This window comes from Lagopus muta, chromosome 5 (assembly GCF_023343835.1).
Source record: "Lagopus muta isolate bLagMut1 chromosome 5, bLagMut1 primary, whole genome shotgun sequence".
NCBI classification, from domain to species: domain Eukaryota; kingdom Metazoa; phylum Chordata; class Aves; order Galliformes; family Phasianidae; genus Lagopus; species Lagopus muta.
In genome coordinates, this window is record NC_064437.1 from 29098790 (window position 1) to 29118224 (window position 19435).

At 41.7% G+C, this 19435-nt stretch overlaps 1 protein-coding gene across 1 annotated transcript; it reads right to left on the reverse strand.

Annotated features, from left to right (window-relative positions):
* Positions 1–79: 79 nt before the first annotated feature.
* On the reverse strand, positions 80–14661 carry PRG4 (proteoglycan 4). The gene is made up of 4 exons (XM_048944741.1): positions 14568–14661; positions 10637–10756; positions 9249–9341; positions 80–5175 (listed from the first exon to the last, which is right to left on the reverse strand). Exons 1-4 carry the CDS (start codon positions 14659–14661, stop codon positions 254–256), a joined length of 5229 nt encoding a protein of 1742 aa, XP_048800698.1. The 3' UTR covers positions 80–253.
* Between the last annotated feature and the right edge of the window lie 4774 nt (positions 14662–19435).

Here is a 19435-nt window from a genome sequence, read left to right on the forward strand (position 1 = left end):
CCTAACAAGTCTCCATCCTTCATTCTTTAGAGTGCATTTACATTTATTTCAGTTAAATGTAAAGGAAGGATATCTTTTCAACAAGAATCCCAAGTATTTTCATGCAAAAGACCTATTTGTATTTATATACATATATATTTATCAGTGGATCTAAAAGTGCCCAAGAGCTTCTGCACTGTGGTACATAGTGAGGACATCAAAAAAGTTACTGAAAAATTAAGTACTACCCATTCAGGATGCTGACATGGTCTAATTAGAAAGTACTTGCACATCCTTTACTCACAAGTTTTGCTGTGCTCTCTGGTTTTGTACACTTACTTTCTGCTCCTCCAGATAAAACTGGCAAGTCTGCAGTTTGTATTAAAGGCTTGTTTATCTCAGGCTCTTCTACTGGCATGGTTTTAGGGCTGGGTGGAGAGGGCTCATCATGGGTGTCAGTAATCTCCTGGAAGCGTATAGATGGCTTGGATGTCCCTCTAGGAACAAGAAACATTTCTTCTATTGTGTCTTTTTTATCTGTTGTTGTTCTACCTCTGATCACTGTAGTTTCTTCTTTCTTGTCAAGGGTAGGGGACTTTCCAGGGGCATCTTCTGTTTCTTTTTCAGTAGTGTAGCTAGTTTCCTTCGCAAGGGTGGTCAACTCTTTTTCACCAGCTGTTGTCTCTTTAGAGGGAATGATGCACTCAGCAACTGCTGGTACAGCCGGTGTAGTTTCCATAGTTGTGTCTCTTTTAGTTGTTGTCACAATCTCCCTGGGTTTAGGAGTTGAATCTGTTTTGGCAGTTGTTGGCAGCATAGTGGGCTTACGTATAATGCTTGTAGCTGCTGATGTTGTTACAATTATGGTTCCCACAGCATGTTCTCTTTTAGCTGTAGATGGTAAAGTCTCTTTTGGTGTGGGAGTTTTGTCTTGTGTAGCTGGGGTTGCTTCTCCTTCCGTAGCTGCTGTTGCAGCCTTTTTGGATGTAGTAGTTGCTTCTAATTCAGCTGTTGTACTAACAGCTTGACTGGGTGCAGGGGTTGCATCTGAAGTAGTTACAGTAGTTCTTCTACCTTTCAAAATGTCTTTAAGCACAGTAGTTTTGTCTTTCTTGGGTATTGTTACTTCCTTTTTCTCCGTGGTTGTTTCTTTTTTAGTTGAGGACTCCATGGTTACCGGGGTCATAATAGGTTTAGTTGTTGTTCTGTCACTTTTATCGGTTATACTTACTAGTTTGCTATATATAGTAGTTGCGCCTTGTTTAACATTTGTGGGTGCAGGTGTAGAAAGTTCAACTTCAGGAATGGTGGGAGAGTCAGACAGGGATATTGGAGCATCTGTGACCTTAGGCATTATTTCTTTCTCTTTGGGGATTGTTGACACCTTTGTGGCACTAGCAGTTTTCTCCTCGGCTTTGGGAGTGGTGGGAGAATCAACCTTGGTTGTTGGTGCTTCTGTGGCTTTAGGGGTTGTCTCCTCAGCTTTAGGGGTTGTTGGTGCTTCTGTGGCTTCAGGGATTTTCTGTTCAGATTTAGGTGCTTTTGGTCTGTCTGTGCCTTTAAGGGTTGTTCTTTTCATTTTAGGGGTCGTTGGAGGATCTGTTGCCTCAGGGATTGACTCCTTGGTTTTTGAGGTTGTCAGTACCTCCGTGGCAACAGGGGTTGTCTCTGCAACTTCAGGGGTTGTAGTCTCTTTGGCTCTGGGGGTTGCCTCTTTGGCCTTGGGAGTCGTTGAGGCCTCCGTGGCTGCAGGGGTTGTCTCTTTGACGTTCATAGTTGCTGGAGCTTCTGTGCATGCAGGGGTTGTCTCTTCAGCTTGTGGAGTAGTCACAGCCACTGTGGCTGCAGGGTTTGTGTCTTCAGCTTTGGGGGTTGTTGGTTCCTCAGGGGCATCAGGCGTTGTGTCATCAGCTTTTGAGGTTCTTGGGAAGTCTGTGGCTGCAAGGGTTGTCTCCGTGACTTTGGGGGTTGTTGGTGCCTCAGTGCCTTCAGGGGTTGTCTCTTCCACTTTGGGGGTTGTTGTGACCTCCGTTGCTTCAGGGGTCATCTCTGTGACTTTGGGGACTGTTGGTGCATCAGTGGTTTCAAAGGTTGTGTCCTCAGACTTGGGTGTTGTTGGTGCCTCAGTGGTTTCTGGGGTTGTGTCTTCAGGTTTGGGTGTTGTTGGTGCCTCAGTAGCTTCAGGGGTTGTGTCTTCTTCTTTGGGGGTTGTTGGTGCATCAGTGGCTTCAGGGATTGTCTCTTCAGGTTTGGGTGTTGTTGGTGCCTCAGTGGCTTCAGGGGTTGTGTCTTCAGGTTTGGGTGTTGTTGGTGCTTCCGTGAGTTCGGGCGTTGTCTCTTCATCTTTTGGAGTTGTTGGGGCCTCAGTGGCTTCAGGGGTTGTCTCTTCATCTTTGGGTGTTGTTGGTGCCTCAGTGTCTTCTGGGGTTGTCTCTTCTTTGGGTGTTGTTGGTGCCTCAGTGGCCTCAGGGGTTGTCTCTTCTTCTTTTGGTGTTGTTGGTGCTTCTGTGACTTCAGGGGTTGTCTCTTCTTTGGATCTTGGTGTCTCAGTGGCTTCAGGTGTTGTCTCTTCTTCTTTGGGGGTTGTTGGTGCCTCGGTGGCTTCAGATGTTGTCTCTTCTTCTTTGGGTGTTGTTGGTGCCTCAGTGGCTTCAGGTGTTGTGTCTTCAGCTTTGGGTGTTGTAGGTGCCTCAGTGGCCTCAGCGGTTGTTTCTTCAGCTTTTGGTGTTGTTGGTGCTTCCGTGAGTTCGGGCATTGTCTCTTCATCTTTTGGAGTTGTTGGGGCCTCAGTGGCATCAGGGGTTGTCTCTTCAGGTTTGGGTGTTGTTGGTGCTTCCGTGAGTTCAGGCGTTGTCGCTTCATCTTTTGGAGTTGTTTGAGCGTCAATGGCTTCAGGCGTTGTCTCATCAGGTTTGGGTGTTGTTGGTGCTTCCGTGAGTTCGGGCGTTGTCTCTTCATCTTTTGGAGTTGTTGGGGCCTCAGTGGCTTCAGGGGTTGTCTCTTCATCTTTGGGTGTTGTTGGTGCCTCAGTGTCTTCTGGGGTTGTCTCTTCTTTGGGTGTTGTTGGTGCCTCAGTGGCCTCAGGGGTTGTCTCTTCTTCTTTTGGTGTTGTTGGTGCTTCTGTGACTTCAGGGGTTGTCTCTTCTTTGGATCTTGGTGTCTCAGTGGCTTCAGGTGTTGTCTCTTCTTCTTTGGGGGTTGTTGGTGCCTCGGTGGCTTCAGATGTTGTCTCTTCTTCTTTCGGTGTTGTTGGTGCCTCAGTGGCTTCAGGTGTTGTGTCTTCAGCTTTGGGTGTTGTTGGTGCCTCAGTGGTTTCAGGGATTGTCTCTTCATCTTTTGGAGCAGTTGGTGCCTCAGTGGCTTCAGGTGTTGTCTCTTCTTCTTTTGGAGTAGTTGGCGCCTCAGTGGCTTCACGGGTTGTCTCCTCTTCTTTTGGTGTTGTTGGTGCCTCAGTGGCTTCAGGGGTTGTGTCTTCAGCTTTGGGTGTTGTTGGTGCTTCCGTGAGTTTGGGCGTTGTCTCTTCATCTTTTGGAGTTGTTGGTGCCTCAGTGGCCTCAGGGGTTGTGTCTTCATCTTTTGGAGCAGTTGGTGCCTCAGTGGCTTCTGGGGATGTCTCTTCATCTTTTGGAGTTGTTGGCGCCTCAGTGGCTTCAGGGGTTGTCTCCTCTTCTTTTGGTGTTGTTGGTGCCTCAGTGGCTTCAGGGGTTGTGTCTTCAGGTTTGGGTGTTGTTGGTGCTTCCGTGAGTTTGGGCGTTGTCTCTTCATCTTTTGGAGTTGTTGGTGCCTCAGTGGCCTCAGGGGTTATGTCTTCAGCTTTTGGTGTTGTTGGTGCCTCAGTAGCTTCAGGGGTTGTGTCTTCAGGTTTGGGTGTTGTTGGTGCTTCTGTGAGTCCGGGCGTTGTCTCTTCATCTTTTGGAGTTGTTGATGCCTCAGTGGCTTCAGGTGTTGTGTCTTCAGCTTTGGGTGTTGTTGGTGCCTCAGTGGCTTCTGGGGTTGTCTCTTCTTTCTTTGTTGTTGGTGCATCGGTGGCTTCAGGGGTTGTCTCTTCAGGTTTGGGTGTTGTTGGTGCCTCAGTGTCTTCAGGTGTTATCTCTTCATCTTTTGGAGTTGTTGGTGCCTCAGTGACTTCAGGGGTTGTCTCTTCAGGTTTGGGTGTTGTTGGTGCTTCCTTGAGTTCAGGCGTTGTCTCTTCAGGTTTGGATGTTGTTGGTGCCTCAGTGGCTTCAGGTGTTGTGTCTTCCTCTTTGGGTGTTGTTGGTGCCTCAGTGGCCTCAGGGGTTGTCTCTTCTTCTTTGGGGGTTGTTGGTGCCTCAGTGGCTTCAGGTGTTGTCTCTTCTTCTTTGGTTGTTGTTGGTGCCTCAGTGGTTTCTGGGGTTGTGTCTTCAGGTTTGGGTGTTGTTGGTGCCTCAGTGTCTTCGGGTGTTATCTCTTCTTCTTTTGGTGTTGTTGGTGCCTCAGTGGCTTCAGTTGTTGTCTCTTCAGGTTTGGGTGTTGTTGGTGCCTCAGTGGCTTCAGGTGTTGTGTCTTCAGCTTTGGGTGTTGTTGGTGCTTCCATGAGTTCGGGCGTTGTCTCTTCATCTTTTGGAGTTGTTGGTGCCTCGGTGGCGTCAGGGGTTGTGTCTTCAGCTTTGGATGTTGTTGGTGCCTCAGTGTCTTCTGGGGTTGTCTCTTCTTCTTTGGGTGTTGTCGGTGCCTCTGTGGCTTCAGGCGTTGTCTCCTCTTCTTTTGGTGTTGTTGGTGCCTCAGTGGCTTCAGGGGTTGTCTCTTCAGGTTTGGGTGTTGTTGGTGCCTCAGTGGCTTCAGGTGTTGTGTCTTCAGCTTTTGGTGTTGTTGGTGCTTCCATGAGTTCGGGCGTTGTCTCTTCATCTTTTGGAGTTGTTGGTGCCTCGGTGGCGTCAGGGGTTGTGTCTTCAGCTTTGGATGTTGTTGGTGCCTCAGTGTCTTCTGGGGTTGTCTCTTCTTCTTTGGGTGTTGTCGGTGCCTCTGTGGCTTCAGGTGTTGTCTTTTCTTCTTTGGGGGTTGTTGGTGCCTCAGTGGCTTCAGGCGTTGTCTCCTCTTCTTTTGGTGTTGTTGGTGCCTCAGTGGCTTCAGGGGTTGTCTCTTCAGGTTTGGGTGTTGTTGGTGATTCCGTGAGTTCAGGCGTTGTCTCTTCATCTTTTGGAGTTGTTGGAGGAGGACTGGTCACAGTGCCAGTATCTGTAAGAGGAAAAATATTTTATGGCATAGGAATTGCAATGCATGCACATTTTCTTATTTTTTTACTACACTGATAGAAAATAGCTTCTTGTCTTATGAATAGCACATAATAGCACAATATACACAATAGCACAGAATAGCACAATAGTACATTGTTTTCATAGCCTTTGCTGAAAAAAAGAAAAAGCTTTCTGTGTAAATCTGTATTTAATTTGTGTTACAGCTGTTGAAACCTCCATTGTTTTTTGCTCGTTTGTAAAAGTGCATTGAAACCTATGTTAGATTTGATAAATACCTGTTACAGCAAGTGAAAAGATACATTCATAGAGTCATAAACATACATTCTTTAAAAGAGCTGAACTAACCTGTACAGTGAATTTTTTTTGTATGCCTGGGACTTTGCAGCAGCTAGATTTTAACTAGTAGCATTGATTAACCCAGGCATGTCCCACCCACACCAGCACAGCTCACCATGTGGCTGCCCCATGCCATTATGTCTCTGCTGTGCACAGCCCAGCCCAGCCCAGTGCACACAACCATCACTCAGCACCAATTGAACATTGGTGTACTATGAACCCCATCTGGGGTGAATGCGAAGCACAGGGAGGGTAGAGTGCAGTGCTAATTCAAGTTGTGGTGAATCAGTTTATGGATTTTCACCCTCAGCAAGTTTGCTGATGGTACGAAGTTGGGAGGATTGGCTGACACGCCTGAAGGCTGTGCTACCATTCAGCGAGACCTGGACAGACTGGAGAGCTGGGCAGAAAAAAACCGGATGAGGTTTAACAAAAGCAAGTGTAGAGTCTTGCATCTGGGGAGGAATAATTGCATGCACCAGTACAGGTTGGGGGATGACCTGCTGGAGGGGAGCTCTGCGGAGAGGGACCTGGGTGTCCTGGTGGACGACAGGTTGGCCATAAGCCAGCAGTGTGCCCTTGTGGCCAAGAGGGCCAATGGCTTACTGGGGTGCATTAAAAAGAGCGTGGCCAGCAGGTCGAGGGAGGTGATCCTCCCCCTCTACTCTGCCCTGGTAAGGCCTCATCTGGAGTACTGCGTCCAGTTCTGGGCTTCCCAGTACAAAAAAGACAGGGATCTCTTGGAAAGAGTCCAGCGGAGGGCCACGAAGATGGTGAAAGGCCTGGAGCATCTCTCCTATGAAGAAAGGCTGAGTGAGCTGGGTCTGTTCAGCCTTGAGAAAAGAAGACTGAGAGGGGACCTGATCCAGGTCTATAAGTATCTAAGGTGTGGGGGGCAGAATGGCGAGGCCGGACTCTTTTCAATGGTGAATGGTGACAGGACAAGGGGAAATGGCCGGAAACTGCAGCATAGGAAGTTCCGCACAAATGTGCGAAGGAACTTCTTTATAGTGAGGTGACGGAGCACTGGAACAGGCTGCCCAGGGAGGTGGTGGAGTCTCCTTCTCTGGAGATGTTCAAGACCTGCCTGGATGCCTACCTGTGCGACCTGGTGTAGGGAACCTGCTTTGGCAGGGGGTTGGACTCGATGAGCTCTGGAGGTCCCTTCCAACCCCTACAATTCTGTGATTCTGTGATTCTGTGATTCTCTTACCAGAAAGAAATACCCCTAGCTTCACAATCGTGCCTCAGTCATATAATAACTTTTTGGCTGTACACACACTTGTGAACAACTGTTTTCAAGAATGAAGCATAGGAAGATTAACATTTTATCAAAAGTCTCTGATGAACACTTCCAGAACTCAATATGAATTGTAACCACTGTTGCTGAACCACTGGTTTCACAAAAACTGGGTCACATATTCCACTAGCTTTATGCTTTTTTTTTTTCTCTCTTTTTTATATGTTTTAGTGAAAAGAAAATAAATTAAAAAATAAAATAAGCTTTGTTACTTATATACATTAACTATATTATATACTTATATTATATGTATTATACTATATTATATACTTATATTATATTATATTATATTATATTATATTATATTATATTATATGAGGGCTGCTCTCATATTATATATATTATAATATTATATATATATATAATATATATTATAATAACTATATTATATAATATTATACTATATTATATACTTATATTATACTATATTATATACTTATATTATATTATATTATATTATATTATATGAGGGCTGCTCTGAAAGTAATGCTTCCTATTTTATTTTATTTTCCCACAACATCATAGGTGGGTGTTGTGGCATTAGAGGTTGAACCTTTTCACCAAGATTCCATTACATTTTGCTACCATGCAACAGATGGCAGCAGAGGGGTAATCTGAGAGAACGACATCTGATATGGAAGTACATATGAAGCCAAGCGTTGGAACTGAATTTTTTCATGAAGAAAAAAACTGTCATTCATTGACACTTGCTGAACATTTATGGAGACCAATCAGTGGATGTGAGCGCAGTGAGGGGTGGGTGATGAATTTAAGCAGGGGGTCACTTCTACAGATTCTGCAGATTTTTACATGTACAGCATGCATTCCTTGTTCATCACTGCTGAAACTTCTTAGCCAACAGTGGTGACAGTGCTGAAGAGCATTTTGTAGCTGAAAATTTGCTCTATTTAATAGTGTTCTCTGTATTGATTATAGATTCCAAGGAAGTGATCAGAAGGCATTATTTTCAGAGCAACCTCCATAAATGCAGCCCTGTACAATTCCTCTTCATTCAGTGCTGCCCAGAAAAGCCAAAAGATTGGACTTCCATAGATTAACCCATAGTGACTCTGAATTCAATAGGAAAGATTTAAAATTGTGTTTATATGTGAAGCCATGTAACGTTTCTATCTTTTTTCATGGAAGGGGACCTACATTATAAAATATAGTTCTTTTAATAGGATACTTCTCTTCACTATCAGTTCCTTTGATTTATTCTTTTTTCCTTAATAAAGCCTGCACCTGTGTCCTAGACCTGATGGAGAGAGCTACAGGAACTGGAGGAAAAGGAACTTTCTGAGTACAGATAGCTAGTAACATCTCCTGTGTTGTGTCTTTGTTATTTTTCCTCTTTGTGACATGCAGCTTTAAGACTCTACTTTTATAGGTAGCTACACAAACCTGGGTCAAATTATTAATATAGATAGATTCAGCAGAAACTGACAAAAAATGTCTGCCATTGCAGACATTACAACCAAATTGACACTTGGTTCTTGAAAATCTGAAAATATCAGGAGCAGCATGACGTGACTTTGGACCTCATTGTTTTGAACAAATCCCCTAAAAAAGGTATTTCGAGATCTGAGCTGCTGCTGACAGTCTCTCAGCAGGCTGGAAGCACTGAGGACTTTACAGTATGAGAAATAATCCCTACAGAGACAGTGCAGTGTGAGCAGAGCATTACAGAATAGGATTTCATCCTATCCAGTATGTCTGAAATAACAACAGTCACGTGGGGTCCTGTTGTCTACTTTTCCTTAATTTTGTTCCATTTAACCTTCTAGATTGACTTTGCAACAGGAAATTTGCACAACAGAAAGGTAAATAGTCAAAACTGAAAAACAAACTAAGGGCTAAGCTATTGGCCAGTGTTGACTTATAGCCTTGTTTCATTGTTATAACTTCAAGGTTTCAAGTTCGAAGGGATCTCCCAAGTTAGCATTAATAATGCTGGAATAGAGTATCAAAGAGCACAGGAACATGGCATGTTTTCCATTCAGAAGAAAATAAGTTATGTGTGTTTTCTGAAGCTGCAGGATGCCTGACTTGGTTAAACTAAAGAAACCTGTTTTTCTGTTCTGGTTCTGCCAGATCTTCACTGTCCCAGAATACAGCACCCTGTCTGTTCCTGCAGTGGATATTGTCCAAAACTGACAGTGGTGTGTTATCTTATTGAAGATATGTGTGGAAATCAAATAGGGGCACAGGAGATGTCACCACACCCCAACATGTCTTAAGCAAACTCTGCAAAGTCAGTAGAGTCTTTCTTGAGATGTAGGTGAGGTAATTAATTTATACTCTGAGTGATTCCAAGGTTGGTAATGTCTCACATCACTTTTCTATTTCCAGAGCAGGAAAACAGTCTCTAATGTCCCTCCATATAACACCCACCCTTTTTCATTCATATCCTTTCCTACCTTCCTCTGGCTTCTTTTCCTCATCTGTAGATGACCTTTTGGACGTCGATTTATTTGGGGGAGGAGTCTTGGGCACTGGCTTTTCTGTGTGTACTGAAAGAAACGACACAGTTTGTTAATGGGATCGCATTGAGATGTTTGTTGTAAGCAGGTGGTACTGTGGTACACAACTTCAACGATACTTCTCCACATCCATTTTTTTAAATATATTATTTATTGTCCGTGGGATTTTTTAGGGTATTATTGGGAAAAAGACAAATGGAAAAGAGAAAAATACTCTGGGGATCCCTAAATGCTTATCACAGACCTGAGCAATCTTTTTCCCAGAGGTGAGAGGTGAGGCATTCCAAGCTAAAAGGAATTTTCAGGTGGGAAGAATATGAATACTAAGTGGAGTTCTAGGCTCTGAGAACTTGTCTAATCATAGAATCATAGAATGCTTTGTGTTGGAAGAACCTTTAAGTTCATCTAGTTCCAACCCCCTGCTATAGGCAGAAACATCTCTTTTGGTTACAAATACATAAATTACAATGAGGTATAGCATCATTCCAAAGACTTTAGCAGGTTTCTTAGTTACTCACAGACAGCAAAATCATTTAAATGTTGGTAGAGAGCAGAGCGGATTTGGGAACATTTGGTTTTGTGTTGATATTTGTTGTTGGTTTGACAAAAATTAACAGCAAACCAAAGTAGCAGTGGCTGCTGTCACTGTGGAAAGCTGCTGTGTGGTGCTGGATGGGACCTGTGGGACCCACATGCATTCTTGCCTGGGGCAGAGCCACTACCAAGCCAGCAGGCCATGCTTTTCTCAAAGGCAGAGTTGCTATCTCTTTCTGAGTCACAGAGAGATCTGCTCAACCAGCAGCTCTGAGTGAGGTGTTTCCATTTTGTCTACACCCCTCGCAGTCCCAGTGTTACACCTGTAACCCTTGGGGAATCTTGCTCTAACTGAAGGGGTTTTATCACAGGGATTAAAAAGCAAGAAGGAAAATAAGATGGAATGCAATCACTGACAAAATGGTAGATAATGTCACTTAAATCAGGTGGCATCCTGGCACAACAGCTGAGAAAAGCAGGTTTTAAACAGCCTCAAAGACAGCAAATTCACCTCAAGACATTTCTAATACATTTATCTTCTTCTGCACATTCAGTCAGGAGTGCTCAGAACAGAGTCTACTTCAGTATAAACTGCTGTGCACCTGGGGACTGGGACTGCCACACTTTAGGTGTACTGGCCAACAGTAGGATTGGATTAATTTTATGGTAAGATTCACCTGAGAAGGTGGATAATAACCAGAACAGTCTGTGTGGTCCACATTTTATGGCTGCCTAAGGTATCTAAATTTAAATATATATTGGGAAAACATTGTGATAAAGAAATTTCTTACATTCTTTACAGTGTTCTTCGTAGTCTGGGCAGCATTTTCCATATTGTTTACAGTCTATGTCACAGTCGCACTCTCTTCCTCTTTGATAGACTTCAAAGCAACGTCCTTTGCAGGAGACTGCTACATAAGGCAGAACAAACAATGGAGTTAATACTTTTGCGTAGCTCATATGTGACACTGGGACCTTTCTACAGTGACTTAAGCTGATTTAAAGACCAGCTTCCTATGTGATTACTCTGGTCTGACCCAGAATTTGATTGTGTGATTAATTGCAATGAGTTTTGGATCAGGCCACGTAACCAGAGCAGTGCTTTGCTTGGGATCTGTGGCAGAATTAAAACATAACCATGGACCTCACTTTAGATAGGTCCCATCAGAGAAGACTTGGCAGAACCAGAGACGGCTGACGCTGTCAGGGACCTCTGAAGGTCATGTCGCCCCCTGCTCTAGCAGGGCCGCCAGAGCTGGGCACCCTGGACCATATCAAGGTGGTTTTGGAGATCTGCAGGGAAGAGACTCCACAGCCTCTCTGGACGTGTGCTGTTTCCCTGATCACATAGGAGTTGTTTCAAGAATGATGGTTAAAATCAGTAAGAAAATAATTCTGGGCCACATTTTCAAAAAGGATTTGCACTGGGGCACTTCTCTGCATCAACAGTGGTGTGTCTACCAAAGCATTTCTGAAAAGGAATAGGGCCTACATATGTTGTGATTGACTGCACTAGTTGTCAGTGTGCAAGTACTGCATCTTAGTTGTTGATGTACTGCACTGGAATACTTTAGACCTAAAGTGGATATTTTGGGGGGTGGGTTTTTTTTTTTTTTTGTTTGTTTAGGATGCTTAGCATCTCATAGAATGGAGCTAAGAATTAACCATTACTTGGTATTTTCAAAATTATCATATGATCTGTTGCATAGAGCTGTATTTTACAATTAAGTAATTATCTAGCAAAGTTATGATTGCTGCATAGGCAGGATTGGAACAGCTTTAGACCAGCAGGGGAGTGCTCTGCTGATGCAGTGGATTAATTCCACGTGCCTGAGCAAAAATGGTTTTTATTTTTTAAAGAATTATCATTTTAGGTAATGCTTTTTCTGCATTAAAATTGTTAGCCTGTACTGCTAAATCTAAGACCTTGAATCTTGGTCTCACACCTTTAGTCTTACTGGAATTATGCTGTAGTGTAGCTATGGTTATCTAAAACCCTGCTATTTTTTGACATATGGGTAATGCATAAGAAAATAATTTGAGAACTTCTCCAGCAGAACAAGTTTGAAGTATCTGTATTTTTTTATACCATACAGTCATAAATTTCACACAAACTAATACATGTCCATTCATCTTATCCATCACACTCCAGCCACAGTTCTGATCCACTCAGTTTCTGTCAGGACTTCCTCTGACTCCCCACAGACTCCATTCCTCTTAAATTTGGGTGGGACTCCCTAAAAAATTTTCTCTGGAAGGTCCTGAAACTTTCCTTCTTACCTGAACTTATTTTTAATTTTTGTTGTTGTTGTTGTTAAATATTACAGACAAACAAATACAGTACAAGTGCACAAAGGAGGAGATAACAAGCAGTAGGGAAAATCCCTCTCTTGCTCTGTTCTTCCAAAAAGCAAACTCCTTTTCTTGGTGACAACCTGCAGATGCAAAATTTTCATTGAATTGGCTGTGAGAGGTTATCACCAAGCTTTTGAGAGGGAGCATTATACATAGATGAGAGGAGCACAAGGATGAGCAAACTGAAAAAAGAGTCTAAGCATTCAGAGGACATAGGCTGGTGCAAGCAGGAGAAGCCTTTGCTGATAGGAGCTGGCTATGTTTGGGAACTTACCCCCTGTGCAGACTTTGTTGAAGTCAGGGCAGCACTCCTTGTAGTGTTGGCAGCTATAATCACAGTGGCAGACATGCTCTCTAGAATACCCTTCCCCACATCTCCCTGTACAGCTCCATAAATCTAAAATCACACGACACATGATGTAAACATTGCCAAACTGAAGTGGTATGTGAGGAAACTGAATGGCAAAGCAGGAAGATTTACGTTTCCCTGAAGAATGCCATTTCTGTACTCAGAGCAATGGAAGCTGTGAGCCAGTGCAGCCCGTTTGGAAGTCCTGCAGATCAGAGCTGATCCCTGGGCTGGCCAGTGAGCAGGCAGCAGAGATGGGCTCTGTCTGGTTTGTCCTGTTTCTCCTAAAGATCAGAGGATCCTGAGGACCAGTTCGGTGACACGGCTGCACTGGTTATGGCATTCAGACTTGTTCCAATTTATCTGAGGCAATGTATCAGGCACTATGTCATTTCATTTTCTAACTTAATGCACTCTAAGCATGGCCACAGAAGTGTAACTGCACCAGTGTACCTGACAGATACATTAGGCCTGCCAGATTTTTACTTTGGTAATGTTCTTTGTAATAAAATCAGCTCAAGTTTTAAATGGTGAGCACTGCCCTAATAAATATAGGTCCCCAGAGCCATTTTTAAGCCTGCCCTTCACATAGTTGTTTTTTGCTTTTTTTTTCCTCCAAAGTCAGAGAAGAATTTGGTGCTCACCCTGAGGCTAGGAGAAGTTGAGATCTGGTCCTGCAGCATTCTACAAAGTGCTCCTGTTTACTAATGAGAAGGTTGCTACTAGCAGAATAACCTAGGTGCTTATTTCACACTGGCAATATGGCTCGACTGCTGCAGTGCTGCAAAATGCCATATAATAAATATGTGGTGCAGGCCACAGGTGGCAAGCAAGACAGCAGATATCTGCTTCCAAAGTATCAGATATTCACCTGGGCTTACTCCCCCTCCTACCTGAATCCCCCACTAATGTGATGCTCTATCACTTCTTCTGGAAATGCAGGACCACAAGTGGAGTGTCCCTAAATACAAACAAAAAGCTGAACAATCAGCGAGCTACAACAGACTTTGGGTAATCAGCTAAAACATCGAGGAACAACAAAGAAACAACAAGGAATAACATGTAACACAACACAACACCAAAGACAGCCATTTCTACCAGTACACACGCTGTGCATGTGGAGGTAGAATATAGCATAACAAAAGATTGAACCTGTGAACCTGTACTGAGATTTTTCAGCAATTCAGTAGTGAAGGATGGAAAACACCTCAATGCTTACAGCTACTCTTGGCAAGAATGTGATTTTTGGAGGAAATAGTATGAAGGCACCCAACGACCTCAGGGGGAGCAGAGCCAGACATTGCTGCCCTGCAGGTAGTGCCTGACATCTGCTGAGCCCTGGTGAGCTGCTCACCTGCACAGTAAAATGTGTTTCACAAGCCAGTGATACACTGTGTTATCAGTGTAACCACTTCAGAGCCCCTTGAGAAGAAGCACATCAGGGGGCTTGCCAGGCTATTGGTCCTTCCACTCCTTCTTCATGGGGCTGTTCAGTTAGAAGGCAACTGCAGAGCTTTGAGAGTAAATTACGATCTGCAGTATTGTACATGCAATTGCCAAAATCAGCCTGTGCATTTACTAGCAAAGGACTTAGTCCCACGTGCACATTCCTTTCCCCATCCCATCCTGTTTAGGTATTTCTACCTCAATTTTATGGATATTATAATTCTAAATTCTTCCTTGAAGTATATGGCCAATCATTTCTGCTAAATATATCAGCAGAAGGACAACAGGATCAGTAGAATATGTCTGCAGGAAGAGACATAAATTTATACGAATCTTGCCTAATATTCATACATATGCTATTTCTCAAAAACATAGGACTGTGGTCTACCAAAATTAATTTATGAAATTATTCAGTGAAGATAAAACCGAATCATAATGACTGCGTGTGAAAAAAAAAAAATGTTTTAAAGCTTAGTATTTTTATGAAGATAAATTCGAAGCTTCATTTTGAAGCTTTCTTATCATTTTTCAGATCTCCTTGGCAGCCTCCCTTCAACCGGATGTTACAGTACCTTGAGAAGCCACTTCTTGAATCAGGGACAGTGAAAGGATCACCAGGGATATGTAAACTATGTTCCATATGATCATTACTTTCAGGTACGACATCATCCCTAAAAAGAAATAATTTCACATAATTACATGCAATTCTTGTATTTTTTAATAATTAATTTGTTAAACTTGAAATGCATATCTTTATACAGAACACGAGTTTCACTGCAACACAGCTCACATTAAAATTACTCCAGGAGAAGTTGGTAATTTATAATTACTCCTTAAACCCTCTCATAGTAGCTGATTAGCTGCTAAATTTTTCAGTAAGACTAGGAATATTCATTATTAACAAATGGGATCTGAAGTCAGTCTCCTCGTTTGAAATGGGTGGAGTTTGGTACACCAGTCTCTAAGACTACAATACTGATAAAGGTAAATCTAGAACCAAAATCAATACTGCCAAAAGAGTGATTAATCAGCATATTTTTATAAACATAATCCGTCATCAAAATATTAGTGCTTAAGCATGACAAATGAAATGACAAAAGTAAATCTCTCTCAAAAAGGAAAAAGTCTGTTCTTTCTGCTGCAGCCCATCATTTTCTTTGCATCAGAATGCTCTGAGTAGAGAAGGGAATTACACTTACCTAACGAAGATTGTGCCTGCTCTCAGGGATGCTTCAGATGCCTTATATATCACTTTATAACTACGCTGGGGTGAACTAATTAGTCTGCTTGTTAAACATAACTGCCAATGACAGCCTATGACAGCAGACTTTCCACATGTATTGGAAGAGATCCCAGATGACTAGACTAACAGAACATCTGGAAAACACTCCCATTAAGAAAAAAGATTACTGAACAAAATAAACAGAGACTTACTAGTCAAAACACATTTTGATCACTGAGTGAAATGAACAAATTGTCCTGAATGTATCTAGAACACATTAGGTATTATTGTAGCAATAAAAAATCATTATAGGCAAATGCTGAGTATATTTTCGTTCCTGTCAAAAGAAGCTTGGGTGACAGTAACCTAAAATTATGCAGTACTATCTGCTACTGATGGTGTTTCTTCTCCAAAAATATTCAAGATCAATTCATTCAACAATATATAATTTACCACTTGTGCACTGAATGTGTGCTACTTTCCCCTGAGTTGAATAGAAATGTTGCCAAGGTGTTGGCTAGAAATCAAGCAATTTAGTCAAATCTCAAACTGATTCTATCTATTCTATGCAAAACATCAAAAATGAATGGAAGAAACATTAAACTGTTCTAAAAGTCTTCGTGATCATCCATTTCCTATTCAGAGTATTAGGAATGGCTACTTGTAATGCTCAGAGCTAAAGGACGCTTCTTGGAAACCTGAATGTCTAAATGACATTTAAAAATTAAATATTTAAATGTAGCAACAGATCTGGTGCTGTCAAGGACTAGCATTTAAGAATTGGCATACATGTAATATCTATTTGTCTGGTTTTGTTTTACAAGAGGAATTTCACTTCATTTTGTAAAAAAAGTGGCAAAAGACTCCACCTGAAAACGCTGCATTTCTTGTATTCCATGTAATTACTATACTCTAAATTACAGTTTTCTGTTGTCAGGCCTTTGGAGCCCCTGAAAAACTAGCTTTCTATTCAAAACTTTCTCAAAAGAGAGTATTAATCACACAAAGCTATCTTGAACTGTCAGGTGATTTTCATGTTCTGGATAAGCTGTACATGTGTCACTAGGGATATCAGCAAACCCTTCCTCATTCATCATACTGGTTACTTTTGAATGTAGGCTTTTAAAGCTAAAACACCGGTGTGTCAACTGGTGTCAACCGGTGTGTCTCCATTCACTATTATAAAAACCTAGTACTCGACCTCTACAGAATGTGCCCACTCTATGGCTTCATTTAATTTACGTAGCAACTTCACAGCATTATGCTGCTTTAAACCACTTTGAAGGAAAACATTTCCAGCTAACCACCCTGCCCAATCCAGTTTGACAGAAAATGGTTTTGTTGTGTTTGTTGTTTTTTTGTTTGTTTGTTTGTTTGAATTTCAGAACAGACTGGTTTTTATAAAAGGGCTCAAATCAAGTAAATGATTTTGAAGAGTATTACTTGGTCAGAAAGCCAACATTTTCAATGAACATTTTATCTCTACACTGTAACATTCTGAAAAGTAATGTTTGCTTTGTCTTTCAGGCAATATATATAAAACCTTATAATTAGTTCTATTGGGTAGATATGAGCTGAGCAGTAATTTAATTAGACAAAGTCTTCAGGCAGCATAAGCCCTTGATGAAATATTTTTATGTGTATCCCAAATGTTATCTATATTTCCTAGCTTCACAGACTGAGCACATTGAAAATAAAATAAATTGCTTTGCACACTGAAATCATCACAGTTATAGCACTATTTTTTTGTATTTAATTTTTGACTAACGAAACCCACATGCTGATGCCCATTACTCAGCTATATTCTTACGCCTTTCCAGGTCTTGGCTTTTTCTGAAGTTCATCAGGCAGTTACATTCATGATAGTGCTTTCTGGGCTGTGCTCATATCCTCTGAGATTCAGGCAGAAAATGTATGCCAGTAAGATCCAAGAAAATGGTCATGGTGTCAGTCTGAGTCTGGTCTGACTCATGCTTTATTGCTTGTCGGTCCTGTTATTGATCCCCAGTGTTAACCCATTAGTATGCTCAAAGTACAATTTCTACATTAAAAATAAAAGTTACGTTTGGAACATTATGGATCCCTGTGAGAACTCAGGTGGCTGCATTAGCAGGAGGAATGTGCCAGCAGGAGTCATACAGAGAAACAGCTGAGCAACAGTACAGCAAGTGAAGAGAAAACAAAAGACAGTGTTTTTAGGGTAGTGCTTATTTACTGAATACTCACTGATTAGTGTACCCCTTTTTAATCTTTACATAGTAGGAATCATAAAAGAAATGTAACTGAAAAATTAGATGAGAGTGTTGGGAGTTGAATTAAATTAGTTCCTAAGAAGAAGAATTATGAAGAGTCCAGGAACACTTTTGCTTTCTTTCTTGGTGGGGTGAGGAAGGAGAATGATGCAGAGAAGGAAGAAGCCCTAACGTGGGAAGGGCATGGGGTTACAAATTAATTCTTCTGTGCAACTGGCAACTGACCAAGGGAAATTTCCTTCTGTTACCTTTTATGATCAATCACCTTTTCCTTACAGGTACTGGTTACATTTTATTTGCATATTTTATTTGATTCTAGGGGAAAGAAAAAAAAAAAAGGGAAGAAAAAGAAATACTTAACTTTGAAAAACACTTAAATATACTGACTTAATGACTTTTAAGAATACTTTTAAGAATATTAACACCATTGATTTTCTGTGATATAGGAATATTGTGAGAAGTATTTTTCCACACAGCGACATCAGGTGAGGCAGTAACAATAGATGGAAGATGAAGGCTGAAATCTGCATGGTGTCTGTGCTATTTTTATAGGACTATTGAGATCAGTAGGAGAACAGCTTTTATTCCAGAAGACCCTGTAGTAGTTCTCACAGCTGCAGACGTTACTGAATATCCTGAGAGGCAGAACGAGGGGAAGCCAATCTGCTGGATGTTACACATGGAGATATGCATAACTTGATTTTCTCTGAAACCTTATCTCTAATAATCACTCAATAGCTATTATAATTAGTCTCTGAAGATCCTAAATCTTTCCTCTGGAAGAAACGTACAGAATTTTGTCTCAAAGCTAGAGTGTGTATTTACTTGAACTAGGCTGGAATCACATTCTGTGTGAATGCATACTGAGTCGTGCAAGTGGGCAGTTCCATGTCAGAAAGTTACTGGGGAAATCTTCCAAAGGACACTGTCTGACAGTGCAGGGGCAGGATGCTACTAAACCACAGCTATTAATCTCCCCTTTATTTCCAAGCATATTAGTTAGTCTGATGAAATGGTTATTGATTTCAATCTAGACAGACTAAAAAGTGGCTACTGCTTCATTCAAAGTGTCTCACAAAATGAATTGCTTTCCATATTTTTTGTTCTTTTTCAGTAAGGTACATATGAAATAGTTCTTCTACTGAATAAAAGCAGGAAGAAAGCAAGATGTTCAGCTACAGGAAGAAACAAAAATCACAAGAGGTTTGGCTGACGTGAGGATTGCAGATGACCAGAATTATAAGGAAAACAAACATGAGAGAGGTGAGTGGAACAGGAGAAAGGTAAACTTGGGAGAGTTGAAAAGGGAGTTCCCAATTAAACTGCAGAAGCTGAAAGAGCAGAGGCTCTTGTTTAACTTGTGAATGAAGGACGCAGAAAATTATTTCAGACTGCAGTGATTTCATCCCCATCTACAGGATTGTTAATAAAAATTCCCAAAACCAACACCACTCTTTACATGGCTTTTGCTAAGTGTCAGCAAAAGAATCTGGGACAGCACTGCAAGTTTTTGTTCTACTCTCAGACTTAGTGTGAAGTAATTTTCCTGTTACACAAAGAATCGTCATCCTTAAACATCTCACTCAGGCTACTATAAATAATTTCCTTTATGCTCAAGATTTTGCCTCATACACTGAAGCAAAAATATCTGTTTAAATGTCTGTATTTAAGGGGAAAGTCTAACTGTGCAAGTACACCACTTTTGAAAAGATTTTACTGAATGAAACAGTTCTTTATTAAGTAAACGAATAAATGTAATGGACTAGGATTTTGTCAGGTAGAAAAATATAACATAGAGTACAAGAATTGGCATTATCTTAAGTAAGGAAGGCTTCTGCAGCAGATGCCTGCAACAAATAAGATCATTCCAAAAACATAAATTGTTCAGTGAGGCTGTATTACAGCACAGGTTGTGCAGTGCTTTTCTAAATCTGACGGAATAACTGGCAGCAAAGGCAAGCCTCTT

Excerpts from the sequence above, each read along its gene's own strand:
- PRG4 (XM_048944741.1), bottom strand. The coding sequence starts at position 14,661 with ATGTCGTACCTGAAAGTAATGATCATATGGAACATAGTTTACATATCC. Across the intron at positions 10,757-14,567 it reads TCAAGAAGTGGCTTCTCAAG|CAGTCTCCTGCAAAGGACGT; the intron begins GTACTGTAACAT and ends TGCCTTATGTAG. Across the intron at positions 5,176-9,248 it reads GGAAAAGAAGCCAGAGGAAG|ATACTGGCACTGTGACCAGT; the intron begins GTAGGAAAGGAT and ends TTCCTCTTACAG.